The following is a 22035-nucleotide window of genomic DNA, read 5'->3' on the forward strand; positions in this document are numbered from 1 at the left end:
GGGATGTAAACAAATTTGTGCACAACATTTGAGAGAAAAGCTTTTTGTGCGTACGGAACATTTCTTGGATCTTTTATTTCAGCTCATGAAACATGGGACCAACACTTTACATGTTGCGTTTATATTTTTGTTCAGTATAGATTCCAGGGTATTTAGAGGAGATTCAACATATTGCCATGAAAACACCTGACTGACGTAGTTCACATGACATGTTCTTTTGTGCCAAATCACACAAGATACTAGATTTAATATTTTTTTATTTATTTGCGACTGTGAATGGTTCACAAACTGAATCTAATAGAACATTCCACAAGTATATATTCAGACATGTCGATCCATTTTCACTCAGTATGTGTGGCATCAGCCCAATTTCACATGGCTTGCCTTGGCTTGATTTGCTGAAAATGTCTCTCCCACTCATTCTTACAGCGCAAGCTCCAGCCTCTGTTGCACACAGTCCCGTTGGCATCGGCAGTGCCTGTCCAAGGCATCACTTCTCATTGGTGGAGATAAGCTTAGAGAGTCTCAGAGTGCAACATGTTTAATATCCTTTACCCTGACCAGCTCAGTCTTAGATATACACGAAGCAAAACAAATAATTCACTGTTGTTCAAAGCTGATCAAACTCCATTCCAGAGCACCAAATCCAAGTGCATGGGAGTTGCAGATAAGAGCACTGTTCTCGGGTCAGTTCCCTGTATGACCGGCTGGTGGGTAGAAGTGGATGTACTAATGTGGACTGAAATGGTTCAATCAATAATGTCTAACCACTCAGCACCATTTTGTATACGTCAGTGCCAACAGAAGACCGATGGGTCTCTGCCTACACCAGAGCATCTGAGATCCAGGAAGTTATGTCGCTGCCAACAGAGGTACCAGAACATTCTATTGGAGCCTTGCTCCTTTCCAGCTTATGTCCAGCTTATGTCCAGCTTGTCCCAAAGACATGCTTGCGACAGTCAAAAGTCCAGCTGATTGGATGGTCTCGCCTCCTTGTCTCCTCCCCCACGTGTCCAGACGCCCGCCGCCCACCCCGCCGAGTGACTGTGGCCCGCCATCCTTTTGGCCTGACACTGTGGAGGGGTGGGCTGCGATTGGTGGGTGCGAGTGAGAGGACCACTCACTCTTGTTTGGAACGCCAGAACCTTCCGGCGATGGAGCCCAAGGACATGCCCTGCTTCTTCTGCTTGGTCAGCTCTGCCAACCTCTGCTCCTCCTCCTGTCCCCACACACAAACAACAATATCTACAGTTACATCAGTACAATGGACTATTGCGCCAAAGCTCTCGCAAAACAGTTGGAGAAAGGGCATCAAGTTATCAACAGTGAAAAGGCTTTTTCCTCTTCAGAAAATGTCATGTTTCTTGAGGATGAGGACACTTCTCTTATGTTAATAATGTTAATGTATTTGTTAGTTGTCATCCATTGCTCCTATATATTGGGTTTGTTTAGACTGTACCTGTGCTAGCTGCGCTTGTCTGCGTTTGAAGGCCTCTACGGGGTCATCTTCCAGTGCATAGTTCTCCAGGACAGAGCGGACGTCATCCACTCCACTGAGAGCAATGGCTGCCAGAGAGAAACACGAATGAATAGCGTGTCTGGGAAGGAACAGGTTGTTCGACACACACTGACCATACACGCCACTGCGTGCACACACACACTTACTCTTGAGAAAATGAGCTAGGTCGTAGAGTGTTCGGTCCTCTGAGTTGCCGTCCCATTTCGTCAGAGCCATGCCGTTGAAAGGCTGCAGGCTGAAGGCTTCCTTCTTACAGTCCACCACTATCACCTTGGAAGTGTCCCGGTTCAGACACGACACATCCTACAGGGGGTGGAAGAGTTGAGTTACAAGACACTGAAGGAATTTATCTAAAGTTTCGATAAAAAAAAAAAGAAATCTATCCTTTCATTGTTTAATGGTAATTGTGACAATTGGAAGAAATACACAAATGGCTTGCAATCATCTTTTTTCATCAATGAATGTAATGTTTGCATATACTATGCAAATATTACATTCATTGATGAAAAAAGATGATTGCAAGCCATTTGGAAAGTATTCAGGCGCCTGGACTTTATCCCACCCAAAATTTGTTACGTTACAGCCTTAGACTAAAATTGATTAAAACATTTTTTCCCCCATCAATCTACACACAATAACGACAAAGCGAAACAGGTTTAGACATATTTGCAAACGTATAAAAAAAAAAAAAAAAAATGAAATACCTTATCTACATAAGCATTCAGACCCTTGATACTCGAAATTGAGCTCAGGTGCATCCTGTTTCCATTGATCGTCCTTAAAATGGTTCTACAAATTGGAGTCCACTGGTGATAAATTCAATTGATTGGACAGGATTTGGAAAGGCAGACACACCTGTCTATATAAAAAGGTCCCTGACAGTGCATGCCAGAGCAAAAACAAAGCCATGAGGTTGAAGGAATTGTCCATAGAGCTCCGAGACAGGATGGTGTTTAGGCACAGTTCTGGGGAAGGGTACCAATACATTTCTACAGAAACAAATACACCATGACAGCGCAATACACAAGGGGTGGAACAGTGGGAAAGGTACCCACAGGACAAACAGAATAATATTAGTCTGAGGAGAGATTAAATAGCATTAATACAACAAAAATAATTCTAAACACACCATTAGTTTACAAAGTTAAACAGATGTATTTTTTCTTCATAATAAGCAGGAGTAATATTCTTAGATCAGAATGACAGCAGACTGTACTTCTATCCATGTCACTAAAGACTAACAGAAACAAAAGACAAAATTAACTAGAATGGCTTATCTTTTCTCCCCAACCCACCAAGAGGTAACATGTAGATATACACATTTACTTTCAAAGCATACACACGAAACACACCATAGTAGCAATAAAAACAAAAAAATAAACTGAGGTACACTTGCGACATGTACTGAGAGTAATATTGCTTGTACTGGCAAGAACATAGTGGCCTGCATCATTCTTGAATGGAAGAAGTTTGGAACCACCAAGACTCTTCATAGAGTTGGCCACCTGGCCAAACTGAGCAATCGGGGGAGAAGGGCCTTGGTCAGAGAGGTGACCAAGAACCCGATGGTCACTCTGACAGAGCTCTAGAGTTCCTCTGTGGAGATGGGAGAACCTTCCAGAAGGACAACCATCTTTGCAATACTCTACCAAATCAGGCCAGACAGAAACCACTCCTTAGTAAAAGGCATGACAGCCTGTTGGACTTTGCCAAAAGGCACCTAAAGGACTCAGACCATAAACAAGATTCTCTGGTCTGATGAAACCAATATTTAACTCTTTGGCCTGAATGCAAAGCATCACGTTTGGAGGAAACCTGGCACTATCCCTACGATGAAGCACGGTGGTGGCACCATTATGCTGTGGGGATGTTTTTCAGCAGCAGGGACTGGGAGACTAGTCAGGATCGAGGGAAAGATGAACGGAGCAAAGTACAGAGAGATCCTTGATGAAGAGTGCTCAGGACCTCGGACTGGGGCGAAGGTTCAACTTCCAACAGGACAATGACCATAAGCACACAGCCAAGACAACGCAGCAGTGGCTTTGGGACAAGTCTCCGAATGTCCTTGAGTCACCCAGCCAAAGCTCGGACCTGAACTCGATCGAACATCTCTGGAGACCTGAAAATAACTGTGTAGCAACGCTCCCCATTCAACCTGACAGAAATTGAGAGGATCTGCAAAGAATGGGAGAAACACCCCAAATAGACTGGAGGCTGTAATTTCTGCCAAAGGTGCTTCAACAAAGCACTTAGTAAAAGGTCTGAATACTTATGTAAATGTCAATTCTTTTATACATTTGCTAAAATTTCTAAAAACCTGTTTTTGCTTTGTCATTATGGGGGTAGTGTGTAGTCTGAGGGAAATAAACAATTTAATCGATTTTAGAATGAGGCTGTAACATACCAAAAATGTGGAAAGTCAAGGGGTCTGAATACTTTCCAAATGCACTGTACACATTTGTAGAGGGGAGAACACACCCACTTCCGCTGGCCTGCCCTGTGCAGTCAGTTTCATTCAGTGGTGGACCTGGGGAGCAGATGGAGGGACGCTCTCCACCTAACTGAGGTTATCTGGATCCCCCCCCCCCGAGGTGCTGCTGACTAGCCTGGCAGAGCAGTGGGAGGGGCCCGCTGTGTGCGTGTGTCCCAAGAGGTATAGGAACGAACCAGCACACTCTCAATAAATAATCACCATCTGCCTTTTGAGACAGGGCTCAATCCCCAAGAGAATGTGTGTGGATGTGTGTATATTGACTCGTGTGCGTTTCTACATTAGCCCTCGTGTGAGGCGCAGTAACAAGTTTGTGAGTGATGTATTGACGTCTGTGCTTACAGAGTTGGTCAACCTTTATGATAGCTTACTATTTCAGTCGGATAAATATAGTGTGTGCGTTTGGCACGTGCGTAGTTGAGAGTTGGGCTGGTTGGCCGTGTGATGCATACAGTGCTTCAGAAAGTATTCATAACCCTTGACTTATTGCACATGCGTGTTACAGCCTAAATTCAAAAGATGTGCATTTCTCACCCATCAACACAAAATACCCCATAACGACAAAGTGAAAACATGTTTAGACATTTTTGCAAATGTATTGAAAACGAAACCCAGAAACACCTTTGCTATGACACTCCAAACTGAGCTCAGGTGTATCCAATTTCCTTTGATCATACTTGATATGTAGCTAAAACTTAGAAGTCCACCTGTGGCCAATTCAATTGTTTGGACATGATTTATAATGAAACACACCTGTCTATAAGGTCCCACAGTTGACAAAGTACGTCAGAGCAGAAACTAGACCATGAAGTCCAAGGAACTGTCTGTGGATCTCAGAGAAAGAATTGTGATGAGGCATATATTTGGGGAAGGGCAAAAAAAAAATGTTTTTAACTTCTAGAGTGTTGAAAGTTTCCAAGAGCGCAGTGTTCTCAATCATTGGGAAATAAAAAAATTACTAAAATCGAACTACCCAGACTCTGCCTAGAGCTGGCTGTCTGACCAAATTGAGCAACTGGGCAAGAAGGACCTTGGTCAGGGAGGTGACCAAAAACCCAAATACCACTCTGACAGAACTAGAGTTCCTTGGCAAAGATGAGAGAACCTGCCAGAAGGACAAGTCTCTACAGCACTTCACCATCTGTGAGTGACCAGACTCTGGGTCTTCCATTCCTGTGGCGATCCTCATGAGAGCCAGTTTCATCATACCGCTTGGTTTTTGCGACTGCACTTGAAGAAACTTTCAAAGTTCTTGAAATGTTCCATATTGACTGACCATGTCTTAAAGTAATGATTGACTGTTGTTTCTATTTGCTTATTTTAGCTGTTCTAGCCATAATTTGGACTTGGCCTTTTACCAAATAGGGCTATATTCTGTATACACCCCTACCTTGTCACAACACAACTGATAGGCTCAAACGCATTAAAACTTCTTCGGGATCGTTGTCCCTTCCACGGGACGGTTGAGCTAACGTAGGCTAATGCGATTAGCATGAGGTTGTAAGTAACAAGAAAATTTCCCAGGACATAGATGTCTGATATTGGCAGAAAGATTAACAAGAATTTAATCTAAATGCACTGTCCAATTTAGAGTAGCTATTACAGTGAAAGAATACCATGCTATTGCTTGAGGAGTGCACAAATTTGAACACGAAAAGTTATTAATAAACGAATTAGGCATATTTGGGCAGTCTTGACACAAATGTTAACAGAAATGCAATGGTTCATTGGATCAGTCTAAAACGTTGCACATACACTGATGATATCTAGTGGCCAAAATCTAAATTGCACCTGGGCTGGAATACATTATGGCCTCTCTTGCATTTCAAAAATGGTAAAAAAAATATACAAAGGAACGGTTGGTTTTTTCTTTGTATTATCTTTTACCAGATCTAGTGTGTTATATTCTACTTCACTCCTTTCACATTTCCATGAACTTCAAAGTGTTTCCTTTCAAATGGTACCAATAATATGCATATCCTTGCTTCAGGGCCTGAGCTATAGGCCGTTAGATTTGGGTATGTCATTTTAGGCAAAAACTTGAAAAAAAGGGGCTAATCCTTAAGAGGTGTTTAAGAAGGAAAGAAATTCCACAAATTAACTTTAAAAAAAGGCACACCTGTTAATTGAAATGCATTCTAGGTGACTACCTCATAACGCTGGTTGAGAGAATGCCAAGCTGTCATCAAGGAAAAGGGTGACTATTTGAAGAATCTCAAAGATAAAATATATTTTGTTTACTACATGATTCCATATTTGTTTTTATAGTTTTGATGTCTTCACTATTACTCTACAATGTAGAAAATAGTAAAATAAAATCCCTTGAATGAGTAGATGTTCTAAAACTTTTGACCGGTAATATACATTTCTGTATTCCATTTTTCAATAAATTAGCACAAAAAAAAAAAAACTCTAAAAATATGTATGTTTTCACTTTGTCTTTATGGGGATAGTCTGTGTAAATAAGTGCTATTAATTTTTTTTTTTTTACCATTTTGAATTCAGGCTGTAAAACAACATTTGGAATAAGGGGTATGAATACTTTGTAAAGGCATTGTAGGGCTCCGGTTTCACAGCCAGCCGTGCTCCGTGATCCCCTAACAAAGCAACAGGCTGTAAGCCAGAGTAGGCCAACCCACACACACCCTCACAGGGTGACACACCCCTACCCACATGTTAGGTGTGCAGATAAACACACTGTGCACTAGCATGACAACTTAAATCTGACTCTCCCGTGGAGAATGGAACGACAATTTGAACTGAAAATAAAATACATTTTTAACAACTGATCTCTGAAACGCAAATTTGTCGAGCACTCAACAGTCTTGTTCAACTCCATCCAGTCAGTCCACCTGTGACAGAAGGTCGTGCCCTCCACTAACTGCCCTCTATCTTCAAGGGTTCCCTCGAAGTTGGACTTGTCATCAACATCAATGGCTGATTCTACCACAGCCTGGTTCTATCACAGTCAATTAGACAGACCGGCCGATAATGCGAGTCGTCAGATAAGTCTGCTGATTTTATTGGCACCTCGCATCTGTGGCTCCACATTGTTTGAAAACTTTTTTTGGGGGGGGGAAAACACCATCGAAATTCACCATTGGACAGACGCCTGGGGCCTCGGGGGACTCGGCTCTCTATTCAGACCTCCCTTTCTCTCGCTCCCGCACTCTCTTTCTGCCTCCCTGTTGCTCTTCAGAGGGCCAGATGGAAGGCGAAGGAGGGGAGAGGAAGGGGGAGGAGAGAGGGGGTGAAGAGAGACAGAGATGGGCAGAAGGTCACCAAAGGAAGGGGATGAGGACAGGAGACACGTGAATTCAGGTGAGTACACAGGAGAAGATCCTCTATGTAACGTTAGAATCGGGACTAAATCACCAAATAAATACATTCAGGTTCTGTATAGCAGGGGGTAGCAGGTTACCCTCATCACATGTTTCCCGATGAATACGAGTTTTAGTAGTGAGTGATTAACATGGAAAAAACTGACCCCGATGAATAACCCATGGCCATGCATCATCACATAGGAAAGGTATACCTATAAACCTACCCACCACTTCAGCCATACACATCACAACAGCTAGGCCACGTAGGGACCATAACCACTTTCACTACCAGGCCAATCTAGTTTCCCCATGCATTACAAAAGCCCTCCACTGAAACATGGTGATGTAGGCTAGCCATGTTACAGTCTGATACAGCCAGTAATATACAACCATTTAATAGATGCTGGATAGGAGTAAAGCAACAGTAGCCATCTTAGAAAGTATTGCGTTAGAAGTTCCCTCAGATGACAAATTAGGTTAACTTAGTTTAGCAAAGTCGTTAACACTGCTGTACTTCAGCCATGCATGGAGACAGACTCTGGCTGTTGGAGAGAGGCAGGCATAAGGTTAATGAGGCCCAGAAAGGGGGGGGGGAGAGAACCCCCCTATTGTCAGGGGGCGAGGACGAGAGAAAGAAAGAGGGATGGAGTCGGAGCATAGGAGAATCAATGCTGGAGCAGAAGGCGGCTATGCAGCGGAGACACGGGGGGGTATGGCTCCATTGTGCCGACTGGGTCACAGTGGAGAGGGGAGCACCGGGGGATCTGGGCTGGGGGCTTGGCCCAAGAGGAGCGGGGTTGAAAAGGAGCACACTAACATCTCAGAGTCTTAAACTCAACTCATGTCTTAGATAACAACAAAGAAACGGAGACAGTGAAAGAGTGAGAGAAAGCGAAAGCGCATACACTGGTCTAGCCAAACTAAAGCAAATCCAACAATAAACAGGGCATTTGTCTGAACAATGATGGATTTTATACACCAACATGACATTTCTGTTTTATATTCAGAAATATGGAAAACATTCAATTCACAGAATGCTGTGTTATTGGAGGCTTATGCAGTGTACATTAAACTGTGTGTACACACACACACGGTGGCCATGGTGGAATGTCAGCCTGATGATTTGTTTACCTTGACGTGATGTCCCTCCACGTAACGCGTGGCGTCCCTGAAGAGGCGGTACATGACAAAGCCCTGGGGGTCGATGCTGTCAATCAGAGGGTACGCCGTCTGGTGAGAGAGAACCCGCATCACATCACAACCTGCTTCTGCATATGCATGATGGCCATCGGTTACATGGCTAGAGTTGGGCTGAGGATTGGGACAGACCTTTGATTGTTTTGTATGGGGTCTAGCTTTCTGGTTACTACTCATAAAAGCCCACTTAAAATCTCTTCGCATTAGAAACTCTGAAGTAACAGCTTCTCATAGTACTATATGGTTTAGTCAGCACCAATGCAGTGGGCAGGTGGAGAATACGTGTGGCAATGTGAAGCACAGGAAACTTGGATGGGTTAATGATCCATACTCCGTAGGGCAATCTGCAGCTAGCGGAGTTACAGAACAGACTTCAGTTTGACTTGGCACAGTCACTGCTGCAGGTCAACAACACTGAGGCTGACCTTCACCGAGAGAAAACAAAACACAGTCCCACATCTAAACAAGGGGCCAATTAGACCCTGAGCGGAGCATGGATCATTTGCATATACATGTCGGCATGAATAAAAAAAAAGGGCCTTTGGAGCCCAAAAGGAAACCCATTCTGAGCTCGCCTGTCGGCCAAGACGTAGGTTATTAGGACAAACAATAGGGGCGAGGCGTATTGGTGCCAAAACAAAAAAAGTCAAAACGCAACAACACTAGGGATGTTGTTTGAGATGAAGAGTCAGTGAGAGTTGAGTGGCATAACACATTCAAACGTCATGGATTTGTTTTGAGGTGACCATTAGAACAAAGGTCTAAAGGGGAATCGAGGAGGTGACAGGTGCAGTCACAACAAACGTTATAAGCAACACCCAGCGGTAAGAGCGGCCCTGATTGGCTGTGGTGGAGGGAGGCTGTGGCAGGTGTCTGGTAGGTAAGTGAGGCAGGCAGGTCTACGCCTTAACCAATCCAGAATGCTTCTTCACTGAAATGTGACATATGGTAGCAGGTAATGATTTGTCCGTTGCAACACCTATAGAATTGCAGTGTTGATTGGCACGAGAAGGTCAGAAAGGTACAAAAGGGTGAGTGGGGGATTTAAGGGAAATTCTGGCTCAAAGAAGACTATTCGTCAACATACGACTTGCAAAGTGTTACTTGAAACAATGACGGTACAATAACACTGTGACAAGATCTTGTAAAAGTCCTCATTGGCCCGGGCCAGAACAGCGTTCAAACCCTCGTGTTGCAGAGTGATGTCACTCACCATGCCTGTTTCTGCAGTGAAGATGACTATCTCGTAGAGAGGGGCTAGTTGCTGGAACAGGTAGTCGATGCCTGGCCTCTTCTTGAAGCGCCAGCCTTTAGCCAGCTGTGGGGAGAACAAACCAGTCCACTTCACATGCTAAAAGACATACTAACTACTCCCAACTACAATGGGTTACGTGTATTATGGCTGGAATACTCACTGAAAGCTATCTACAAAAATAGTCAGTGAATAATCCATTTAAAAGTCAGTTTATCATGTTATAGAGCGTTATATTTAGAGTATCTTTTGACAGCCACTATCCAATGCACAAATAACCAGTGAACGATTGATTCATTAGTTTTGTCACGTTATAAAGTGGTATATTCACAGGCATACATTTTTGCTTTTTCCACAGCCTAAACGGAGCAGCTTATGGCAGATGAAGCGTTTGGATGACCTCCTGGGCCACTTGTGGTCTTTTCTTCAGAAATCAAAGCCTGTGCAGGGCCGCCAGGTGGCTGTCTGCTGGTGTCGGGTTACGTCCGCACCTGTCTATGCACGCGCCACTCGTAGGGGGGAGTCATAGAGGGAGGGAGTATGATACCACTCAGGTAAGGACAAGTAGGTAAGGTCTCAGGTAGGAGGGTCTCAGGTAGGAGGGGCAGGTGGTGTTAGAGTAGGGGTGGGACAGGTTTTGAGGGGGCCAGGTGGAAGCCACAGGTAATGGGAGTGTCTTTACAGATAGTGGAGGTAAACAGGTGGTGGGCCCCCAGCGACCCACAGGCCAGATGGCCACCCACAGAGGGACGGGGGAGGCTGAGGTAAAATCCTAAGTAAACAACAAAAAAACGATTCTACTTATGAATGATTAATGTACTATCAAAACCCAAGGAATGAGATGATACATGTTTTATCTTGTGTTCTTGGCTATACTGAGAGAAGGCATCCAGGTCACCCAACTAGTCACTGGTACCAGGAGGCCAGGGTGAGGTGCTGGGTGAGATGGAGGTGGTACGTACCGACCACTCGGGGTGCAGCAGGACGTCTGTGAGCTCCAGGACCAGGGTGTAGGGAGGCTGGTAGTAGGGCTCCCTCAGGGGGTCAGGAAGCAGCTTGGGGCTCGTGGGCTCAATGATCATCTGGGGGCACACAGATATGACGTCGTCACACAACTACACAAAAACACATGGCTGCAGTGGGAGGAACAAGTGGCACATCAGAACTATGTGGGTCAATTGACAACAGCCAAGCTCCAATAAAATAAAAAAAGTAGGCAATTTGTATTTTGTGGTGAACGAGGCCTATCCCTTTAATACTTGAGGTCCTTCATAAGGGTGTTTTTCCTAAGAGTTGAAGACTAGTCTAATGTCAACATGGTCACAAGCAAGTTGCAGTAAAACACACGGAGGCCATCACTCCCGGCTCGCAGGAGTAAAATTGGAGGGGATTGTATTTGGCTGCTTATGTGGGAATGTAGGAGCGTTAAAAGATGGTGGTCCGCTTCCTTATTTCATTAGTTTGCTCTTAGCTGGCCTCATCACTGCAAACCCCAGAAAACCAGAATCCTGTAAGAACCAGCTGCAAGAGGGAGATGGAACGCGTGGAAGAGAGAACTGACATGTTCAAGAGACCAGAGGCCAGGAAGGAGAGGGTGTGTGTGTTGTCAATATGCAGGGGGGGGAAAGGGTGTGCGCTCGTGTGTACACACACACACGAAGGAGACAGGGGGCTGTTCACGCTCCATTGAAGAGATCAAAGCGCTACGAGGGAGATGGACTTTGGTGTGTGCGTGTGTGTGTGTGGGTGGGTGGAGGGGGGTCTAACTGAACGGCAGCTGCAGGCCCATGCAGAGAGGCCTTCCTGCTCTAAGCAGTCTGGCTGCACCTGCTTCAGTAAAGACAGAAAAGCAGCCTAACATGGCTCCCAGTGTAACTATCCCAATCCAGCGGTTAACCCAGGGGTTTAGTGGACAAGGACCTTCTATTCTAGCACCCTGAATCAACCACACCAGCCTCAGGAGATAAAGGCTGACTAGATCATAGCAAATACTACCAACTGTAGAGTGGAGCCATCCATTGATCAGGTTACATTGAACAGTGGGAGTGGCAAAGGCCGTTTTAACCGTCTTGTGTTCGTTTCTTATCACCCACCTGTCTGTAGTCTTGGAAATACTTCAACGTCCTTCTCAACTGCTGGATAACCGGTGCATCTGTAAGAGAGATCAGCTATAAACACTGTGGAGCGAGCATCGTTTCTCAACACGCCATACTCAAGACTGAACACTTAGGCTAAGGGGAGTTGTGGTGCATGTACAGTGGGGAGAACAAGTATTTGATACACTGCCGATTTTGCAGGTTTTCCTACTTACAAAGCATGTAGAGGTCTGTAATTTTTATCATAGGTACACTTCAACTGTGAGAGACGGAATCTAAAACAAAAATCCCGAAAATCACATTGTATGATTTTTAAGTAATTAATTAGCATTTTATTGCAAGACATAAGTATTTGATACATCAGAAAAGCAGAACTTAATATTTGGTACTGAATCCTTTGTTTGCAATTACAGAGATCATACGTTTCCTGTAGTTCTTGACCAGGTTTGCACACACTGCAGCAGGGATTTTGGCCCACTCCTCCATACAGACCTTCTCCAGATCCTTCAGGTTTCGGGGCTGTCGCTGGGCAATACGGACTTTCAGCTCCCTCCAAAGATTTTCTATTGGGTTCAGGTCTGGAGACTGGCTAGGCCACTCCAGGACCTTGAGATGCTTCTTACGGAGCCACTCCTTAGTTGCCATGGCTGTGTGCTTCGTGTCGTTGTCATGCTGGAAGACCCAGCCACGACCCATCTTCAATGCTCTTACTGAGGGAAGGAGGTTGTTGGCCAAGATCTCGCGATACATGGCCAAATCCATCCTCCCCTCAATACGGTGCAGTCGTCCTGTCCCCTTTGCAGAAAAGCATCCCCAAAGAATGATGTTTCCACCTCCATGCTTCACGGTTGGGATGGTGTTCTTGGGGTTGTACTCATACTTCTTCTTCCTCCAAACACGGTGAGTGGAGTTTAGACCAAAAAGCTCTATTTTTGTCTCATCAGACCACATGACCTTCTCCCATTCCTCCTCTGGATCATCCAGATGGTCATTGGCAAACTTCAGACAGGCCTGGACATGCACTGGCTTAAGCAGGGGGACCTTGCGTGCGCTGCAGGATTTTAATCCATGACGGCGTAGTGTGTTACTAATGGTTTTCTTTGAGACTGTGGTCCCAGCTCTCTTCAGGTCATTGACCAGGTCCTGCCGTGTAGTTCTGGGCTGATCCCTCACCTTCCTCATGATCATTGATGCCCCACGAGGTGAAATCTTGCATGGAGCCCCAGACCGAGGGTGATTGACCGTCATCTTGAACTTCTTCCATTTTCTAATAATTGCGCCAACAGTTGTTTCCTTCTCACCAAGCTGCTTGCCTATTGTCCTGTAGCCCATCCCAGCCTTGTGCAGGTCTACAATTTTATCCCTGATGTCCTTACACAGCTCTCTGGTCTTGGCCATTGTGGAGAGGTTGGAATCTGTTTGATTGAGTGTGTGGACAGGTGTCTTTTATACAGGTAACGAGTTCAAACAGGTGCAGTTAATACAGGTAATGAGTGGAGAACAGGAGGGCTTCTTAAAGAAAAACTAACAAGTCTGTGAGAGCCGGAATTCTTACTGGTTGGTAGGTGATCAAATACTTATGTCATGCAATAAAATGCAAATTAATTATTTAAAAATCATACAATGTGATTTTCTGGATTTTTGTTTTAGATTCCGTCTCTCACAGTTGAAGTGTACCTATGATAAAAATTACAGACCTCTACATGCTTTGTAAGTAGGAAAACCTGCAAAATCGGCAGTGTATCAAATACTTGTTCTCCCCACTGTATGTATTGGCCATAGGAGTTATTGAGCATCTCAAGCCAACTCCGGTGCTGGTAGAATGTACATAGCTGTAGTCCTAATGAATGACAATTTTAAAGGGGGCAATCAGCAGTTTCTACATACACTGAACCAAAATATAAAACATGTAAAGTGTTGTCCCATGTTTAATGAGCTGAAATTTTAAAAAAAATCTAAGAAAATGTTCCACAAACACAAAAAGCTTATTTCGCTGAAATTTGATGCACAAATTTGTTTACATCCGTGGTAATGAGCATGTTACCTTTGTCAAAATAATCCACCCACCTGACAGATGTGGCATATCAAGAAGCTGACTAGACAGCATGATCATTACACAAGTGCACCTTGAGCAGGGGACAATAAAAGGCCACTAAAATGTGCATGTCACAAGTTGAGGGAGCGTGCAGTTGGCATGCTGATTGCAGGAATGTCCACCAGAGCTATTGCTAGAGAATTGAAAGTTCATTTCTCTGCCATAAGCCGCCTCCAATGTCATTTTAGAGAATTTGGCAGTACGTCCAACCGGCCTCACAACTGCAGACCACGTGTGGGAGAGCGGTTTGCTGATGTCAACGTTGTGAACAGAGTGCCCCATGTCGGCAAGTGGGGTTATGGTATTTGCAGGCATAAGCTATGGACAATGAACACAACAGCATTTGATCAATGGCAATTTGAATGCACAAAAATACAGTGACGAGATCCTGAGGCCCATTTCTTTTAAGTATCTGTGACCAACAGATTTATTTATTTACCTCTTGACGCCAGGGGTCAGATCTTTTTATTTATTTTTATAAACGTTCCCAAGGTAAACGGACTATTTCTCAGGTCCAGATCGTAGAATATGCATATAATTTACAGATTAGGATAGAAAACCCTCCAAAGTTTCCAAAACTGTCAAAAATATTGTCTGTGAGTATAACAAAACTGATTCTGCAGGCGAAAACCTGAGGAAATCTAACCCGGACGTGATTTATTTTTTATTTTTTTAATCTGTGTTTCCTTGCCCGTCTTTCTTCCATTTAAAGGGGTATCAACCATATTCCTTTTCCAATGGCTTCCTCAGGCTGTGACCAGGCTTTAGACATAGTTTCAGGCTTTTATTTTGAAAAATGAGCGAGAGTTTTCAAAACGAGTCAGGTGTCCTTTGATTAGTTCCTGCGTGCGAGAGGGGTAGCTCTCCATTTTCTTTCTCTCTTTTATTGAATAGGTTACGGTCGAAATATTATCGATTATGTTTGTTAAAAACAACCTGAGGATTGATTATAAAAAACATTTGACATGTTTCTACGAACATTACGGATACTTTTTGGAATTTTCATCGAACAAGGCTTTGGTTTTCTGAACATAACGCGCAACCCAAATGGCGTTTTTTTTGTTATAAAAGTAATATTTATCGAACAAAAATAACATTGTTGTGTAACTGGGAGTCTCGTGAGTGCAAACATCCAAAGATTATCAAAGGTAAGCGATTAATTTGATTGCTTTTCTGACTTTTGTGACCATGCTAATTTGGGGCTAGCTGTTCTAGCATTGATTGATACACTCACAAAAGCTTGGATTGCTTTCGCTGCAAAGCATATTTTCAAAATCTGACACGATAGGTGGATTAACAACAAGCTAAGCTGTGTTTTGGTATATTTCACTTGTGATTGCATGATTATAAATATTTTTAGTAATATTTTGCGCCCTGCAATTCAGCGGTTGTTTAGGAAAATGATCCCGCTAAAGGGATCCGTAGCGCAGAGAAGTTAACCTTTATTTAACTAGGCAAGTCAGTTAAGAACAAATTCTTATTTACGATGACGGCCTACACTGGCCAAACCCGGACAACACTGGGCCAATTCTGTGCCACCCTATGGGACTTCCAATCACGGCCGGTTGTGATACAGCCTGGATTCGAACCAGGGTGTCTGTAGTGACGCGTCTAGCACGGAGATGCAGTGGCGCAGCGGTCTAAGGCACTCGGGAGCCCAGGGGGTGTTACCCAGTCATGTGAATTCCATAGATTAGGGCATAATGAATTTATTTAAAATTGACTGATTTCCTCATATGAACTGAAACTCAGTAAAAGTCTGAAATTGTTGCGTTCATATTTGTTCAGTATACATTTTTAGACATAAATGATATATACCCATTGATTCTTGAGGAATATAACATACAAATACGTCATGAGCTAAGTTCAGTCATTTCCCATCAGAATCTAAAATAAGCTTGTTTTACTCCAATGTTAGTAAACAAAATCTAAAATGACAGCCTCAAAACATGGTTAAAACTATCATTTTAATATCATGGATGGTTAGTCCTCGCATCCATAGCTGAATTTGAGAGTGGTTAAAATTCTCCAGCTTTTTAACGAACCAGGGAGACTGCTTTATTGTATCTACAGCTGATTGCTGCTTTAAGAAAGGCATCTCTGTAGGGGACTGCAGCATTGGTCCCAACAGATAACATCTCAGCAATTTGATGGCAGATGCTATGAGGTTAGTTCTCCACTCAGCTAAAGCATGCAGCCAGGGACCTCTGGGATGTGAAGTCCTTTGGGACAGAGACGGAGTGAGAGAGATGGAGTGGCTCTCTATGGGCCTATAGCATCCGGCCAGTGTGTATAACCAGGCAGGCCCCTCTGGGTCCCCCAGCCCAGTAATAGCAGGCCTGGGAGTGGGTGCGCTGGTGAAACACCCCCTACCCCTCCGGGCCTGCCTGCGTATGTGTGTTTTATAAGGCCTGGGCGGAACATACTCCTCCAGAGAGCGTGGGACTGTGACCGGCCCTTTTGACAAACCTCTCCCCTGGGAAAGCAGAGCCAAGCCAGGCTGGGGGTGGGTGGTGATCATTACAACCCCCTGGAGAGGGACGGGGGTTGCCGAGGCGTGTGTATGCATGCAAGTATGTGTGCGCAAAATGTGTAATACGTTTGTGTCTGTGCGCGTGCCCCTGTGTTTGTGCCTCACTGTGAGGATAGGATGGATCAAGGAACGCTTTTATGGTAATAAAGGGGCTGGGGGTTGGTAGTGGTGGGATGAGATTGAAAGGAGGATGACAGGTAAAGGATGGTGACGAGATTAATGTGTCAGCCAGGCCACAGTGGGTCCTCGAATGATGTGAGAGGTGGGGAAGCTACCTCTAAGCGGCAAAGGATCTATATGGCTAGTCAGGGACATAGGCATTCCATTTTCTCCGTTGGTAACTGTTGGCTGTCACTATGACTGTGATCACATTCAGTCTTATCAAAAGCAGAACTCCCATTATGGCAAAAACAGTTGGGACTGACATCAACTCTGAAAGGAAGACCGTTACAAACTAACAAAAACAAAGGCCCCCAGAAAAGGCTTTGACAAGCAGCAGCACTCTGGTCAGGCAGCCTCTTGTCCTAACCTTGTTTGCCAGTGTAATAGAGGCAGGCCATTGCGGCCAGTGGAAAGGCTACGTTGCTCTCGGAAGGGATGTCCATTTAAACAGGCGAGAAGTAGGGAGGGAACGAGGGAGGAAAGGAGGAAGGGCGAGAAAGATCGATGGCCGTGCCTCCGGACACAACAAAGGCCTCCTTTAATCCACGACCGGGGTGGCATATGCTCCGCTAGTTTGCTTAAGGCCATTATTACTCAATTGCCTTTCTTCTCCCTCTTCTCTTTTTTTTTTGGGGGGGGGGGGGCCTCTTGCTTTTCTTTTTCTCTTTTGGCCCGCACTGTCAATCGCTTCTTTCTTGGGCCGTGACAAACGGTCGTCCGGGCCTCGCTCTTTGCGGTGGGGCTCTATTGGAGTATCTGTTTAGGGACATAGGCTATTGGTTGGGCCAGTAGATGTAGGAGGCAGGCTGGATTGGTTAGTTTGTTTGTTTGGAGCACTGGTGGTCTCTATCCTCCTAGGGGCTGTAAGTCTGTCAGAGCGAGCAAACATGGAGGTCGTACAGAACGGCCCCTCATCAAGTCAAAGCCAGATACGGGCTCTGAGGATCCTAGCTGCAGGATACTAACTGGGACACATGGGAGGATGAATGATGTGATAAAATGGACCGAAAGAGATCAGGTCTTCCAAGTCTTGATACGCTTCCCAAAATTACAAGTCAGTTATTTAAGCCTAATAATAGTGCTTGAAGATAAAAATGTATTTTCTCTCCCCCTAAACACAAAACATCTGGTGTGTGTACTGATTGATTCCATACTGCATCAAGACCGTTTCATAGACCCACAGTACACACTAGGAGAAATCAACAACTTCCAACCTCAGTGAGTATTTTGAAAGCAGTCCCGCACTTGTCACACCCCAGTGTGACCTCAACAGCGTGGTCTTTGGGGAGATCATCACCGCCACAGCGTCCAACGCTCCTCCTCAGCATAACGCCCCTGGCTCTGAATACCATCACTTGGCATGGCGACACGGATCTGGACGAGCACGCCTGACCTCATCGCCCCGGGTCCCTGAGGACCCATCCAGCGGAGGCGTCCAGGCTGCCCCCCCAATCCCCTCCACTAGCCTTCTGCCACTTGGGGTGGAGGGGCGCGTGGGCAGGGGGCTGGAATGCTCCCTCTACGCTCCCCCGTGGGCCCCTTAGACCATCAATGGCCTTCATTAGGGGTATTGAACGCTGTGGGTGCATCAGGGCTGGCCAATAACAGCAGCAGCCGAAGCAGCACTCTGGACACTGACGGAAATAAAGGGACGCAGCAGCAGTGCCAGATAAAGACAGAGGACTTTGGGGAGCGTGACAGTGTGAAGAATTAATGAAGCAATTATTGGTATAACAGGGTGATTGTTAAGCATTTATAAAAATCAACACTTCTGGAAAAGGGCCACAGCTGTCCCCGGCATTAGCATAGCTTTGAAGCAGGGAGGGGAGGCACCTCGCGACTCAGTCCCCCTGCTCTGTCATTTCAACAGCATAGCCAGTCCTAGAACGCTACACATTCCCTCTCAGCTCCACACTGGCCAAACGTGCACTCAGAGGGGAGAGAGAAGATGTCAATCAAAATACCAATGAAACACACAGCTAGGACTACAAATCTATTGGGGAAACCAATGTGTTTTAATACTATTAAATTAAAATGGAGAGACACAATCAAATGTCAATTTTCCTGTTTGTCGGTCTTATGAGGCCCTTTTCACCAGGTTGTCAGCCTGGCAGTTTATAGGGATGACAGAGGCATATGGGGGAGTTGGCTATCGGCTGGGTGGGTACAGGGTGGTAGTCGCACACATAATTGGGGGGGGGCGGTTGGCATTGCCTGTACGTTGGGTGTGGGACGCCTGCAAGGTGGCATTTCTCAGTGGGTTGATTGATCATACGCCCCCCTCCCTTCGTCCTAGGCTAACAGCAGAACAGGCAAGCCGGGGGGGGGGTCATCTGGACCACTATCAGTGAATGGGTGAAAATCGGTGGTCAAGTTGTAAACGATGTATGGATATGTTGGGTATTAGAATGCTAGAGGTCTGCCTGAGGGTGCAAACAAACAGCACTCAACATCTCTAAGCTAACTCAACTTTGAGAAAAGAAAACCTCTCCAAAATACCACAGGTAGTGTCAAACAAAATAGGAAAACAACTCACCGTTATCAAACTCATCTGGAATCTGTAAAAGACAGAAGGAAGGTGAGAAATAGTCCACTTCACACGCTTGTGAATGCAAAGTCAGTGTCAGATGGTACTGTTGACAGAACTTGACATGCATTACACTATGGCCTAATGCATAAGGTAAATAACATGACATCTCTCTATGCATCTACACTGGGGGTAGGCAACTAGATTCAGACGCAGGTCGATTTCTCAGCGCAAATGGTTGAGTGGACCAGAAAATTACAATCATTTGTACACTGCAAATTGACTAAGCCAAAATAGAGAGTATTTGAAAATAATAATTTCATACCTTGAAACACGATCACATTTTGTTTGTGGGGATACTTGGGAACAGATTACCTCAATTAAAAACACGTTTTTAGCTGAATTCCTGCTGATTTTAGTCTTTTGAACAAAAATGTTAATCACTCGCAGACCGGTTTCGGCCCAGGGGCCCCCTGTTGCCGACCCCTGATCTAAACATCAATACTGTACCCATGTTTGACATACTCTCTTATAAACAGTTCTTAAGCAGGGACTAAGGTACCAACATTTTTAAAAAGAGACCGCCGTTTTCTCCTTGAGCGCACAGACACCAAGACCGTCCAAACCACTCACGTTCTACTCTCCACACAGATGCTGGGCTGTCCAGGCATCGTGCACTGTGTAGTAGTGTCCAGTATATATATTTATTTAACTAGGCAAGTCAGCTAAGAACAAATTCTTATTTACAATGACGGCGTAACCCGGACGACGCTGGGCCAATTGTGCGCCGCCCGATCACGGCCGGTTGTGATACAGGCGGTCTGTAGTGACACCTCTAGCACTGAGATTCAGTGCCTTAGACCGCAGCCCCACTCGGGAGCCCCTGTCGCTTGTCTCTGTGCATTACATGCTGTCATGCTTACATGTTAGACCTGGCCCCTCCCTCGCAGTAACACTTTCAGCAGCACACCCACACCAGCCCACCAATTAATCTCCCAGCTGATGAATATTCAGCTGCATCTGCCAGCAGGTCCCTGGCCTGGCCCACCTGGGGGTCTGCCTGCCCAAGACAGAGAGAGAGAGCCAGCCGGGGGCCGAGTGGGACACCACATGCTGCACGCTGGGGCCACTACATGGGAACCGATGGGGTAGGCTGGAGCTGTTTCATCCCCCTCAACACCCCTCCCTCCCTATCAAGGCTGTCCTGAGGGGTTTGCAGTGGTTGAAGAGACACTGCTCAACTACGCCCCCTGCTGCCTGTGCATGGTTATGAGTCTTTCTTATATAAACGTAGATCATTTGATCAGTGATCCAGTTCACTGTGTTGGTCATTACTGCGTTGGGGAAGGCCGACACCTCTAGCACTGAGATTCAGTGCTAGAGGTGTCACTACAGACTCTGGTTCGATTCCAGGCTGTATCACAACCGGCCGTGATCGGGCTGCGCACAACTGGCCCAGCGTCATCCGGGTTAGGGTTTGGACGGGGTAGGACCCCATGTCCATTAATATTGATGTGGTTGTTACTGACAAGAAAGAAGCACATGGCTAAGCTCTTTAAATCACCACTTTATTAAGTCAGGATTCCTATTTGTCTCAAGCCATGCCTCCTTGCATGTCCAACATTTCCTCATCTCCCACCCCTTCTAATGTGACTATCCCCAATGCTTCTCCCTCTTTTTCCCCTGCCCCGCTACAAGGTTTCTCCCTGCAGGCAGTCACTGAGTCCGAGGTGCTAAAGGAGCTCCTTAAAAACTTGATCCCCCCCCCCAAAAAAACATCTGGGTCAGATAGTTTAGACCCTTTCTTTAAGGTTGCTGCCCCTATCATCGCCACGCCCCTCTCCTTTCTGGGGAGGTTCCCATTGCTTGTAAGGCAGCCACAGTTCGTCCTTTATTGAAAGGGGGAGATCAAGCTGATCCTAGCTGTTATAGGCCCATTTCTATTTTTCCCCATTTATCAAAAGTGTTGGAAAAACTTGTCAATAATCAACCCGCTTGCTGTCGTGATGCCCATAGTATTCTCTCGGGTATGCAATCTGGTTTCCGCTCAGGTTATGGACGTGTCACTGCAACCTTAAAGGTCCTCAATGATGTCACTATTGCCCTTGATTCTAAGCAATGTTGTGCTGCTATTTCTATTGGCCAAAGCTTTTGATACGGTAGACCATTCCATTCTTGTGGGCCGGCTAAGGAGTATTGGTGTCTGAGGGGTCTTCGCCCTGGTTTGCTAACTACACCTCAAAGAGTACAGTGTATAAAGTCAGAAAATCTGCTGTCTCAGCCATAGCCTGTCACCAAGGGAGTACCCCAAGGCTCAATCCTAGGCCCCACAATCTTCTCAATTTACAGCAACAACATAGCTCAGGCAGTAGGAAGCTCTCTCATCCATTTATATGCAGATGATACAGTCTTATTCTCAGCTGGCCCCTCCCATGATTTTGTGTTAAATGCTCTACAACAAAGCTTGCTAAGTGTCGAACAAGCTTTCGCTACCCTTAACCTTGTTCTGAACAACTCCAAAACAAAGGTCATGTGGTTTGGTAGGAATAATGCCCCTCTTCCCACAGGCGTCATTACTACCTCTGAGGGTTTAGAGCTTGAGGTAGTCACCTCATACAAGTACTTGGGAGTATGGCTAGACGGTACACTGTCCTTCTCTCAGCACATATCAAAGCTGCAGAATAAAATTAAAACTAGACTTGGTTTCCTCTATCGTAATTGCTCCTCTTTCACTGCCAGCTGCCAAACTAACCCCGATTCAGATGACCATCCTACCCATGCTAGATTACGGAGACGTAATTTATAGATCGGCAGGTAAGGGTGCTCTCGAGCGGCTAGAT

The 22035-nt window shown here is 45.4% G+C and overlaps 1 protein-coding gene across 2 annotated transcripts in view; it reads right to left on the bottom strand.

Moving 5' to 3' along the window:
* Positions 1-240: 240 nt before the first annotated feature.
* LOC139549078 (mitochondrial import inner membrane translocase subunit TIM50-like) overlaps positions 241-22035 on the bottom strand; it is a 29579-nt gene continuing 7784 nt past the window's right edge. The window contains exons 4-11 of one of the 2 annotated variants that reach the window (XM_071359191.1): positions 19205-19226; positions 11876-11934; positions 10745-10864; positions 9744-9848; positions 8465-8563; positions 1666-1822; positions 1460-1566; positions 241-1219 (exon numbers count right to left, since the gene is read on the bottom strand). In XM_071359191.1, coding sequence (XP_071215292.1) covers positions 1121-1219; positions 1460-1566; positions 1666-1822; positions 8465-8563; positions 9744-9848; positions 10745-10864; positions 11876-11934; positions 19205-19226 — 768 coding nt within the window. In that variant the 3' untranslated portion in view covers positions 241-1120. The remainder of the gene's footprint in view (positions 1220-1459; positions 1567-1665; positions 1823-8464; positions 8564-9743; positions 9849-10744; positions 10865-11875; positions 11935-19204; positions 19227-22035) is intronic. The other variant, XM_071359192.1, reaches the window with a different exon arrangement.

This window comes from Salvelinus alpinus, chromosome 22, assembly GCF_045679555.1.
Source record: "Salvelinus alpinus chromosome 22, SLU_Salpinus.1, whole genome shotgun sequence".
NCBI lineage: Eukaryota > Metazoa > Chordata > Actinopteri > Salmoniformes > Salmonidae > Salvelinus > Salvelinus alpinus.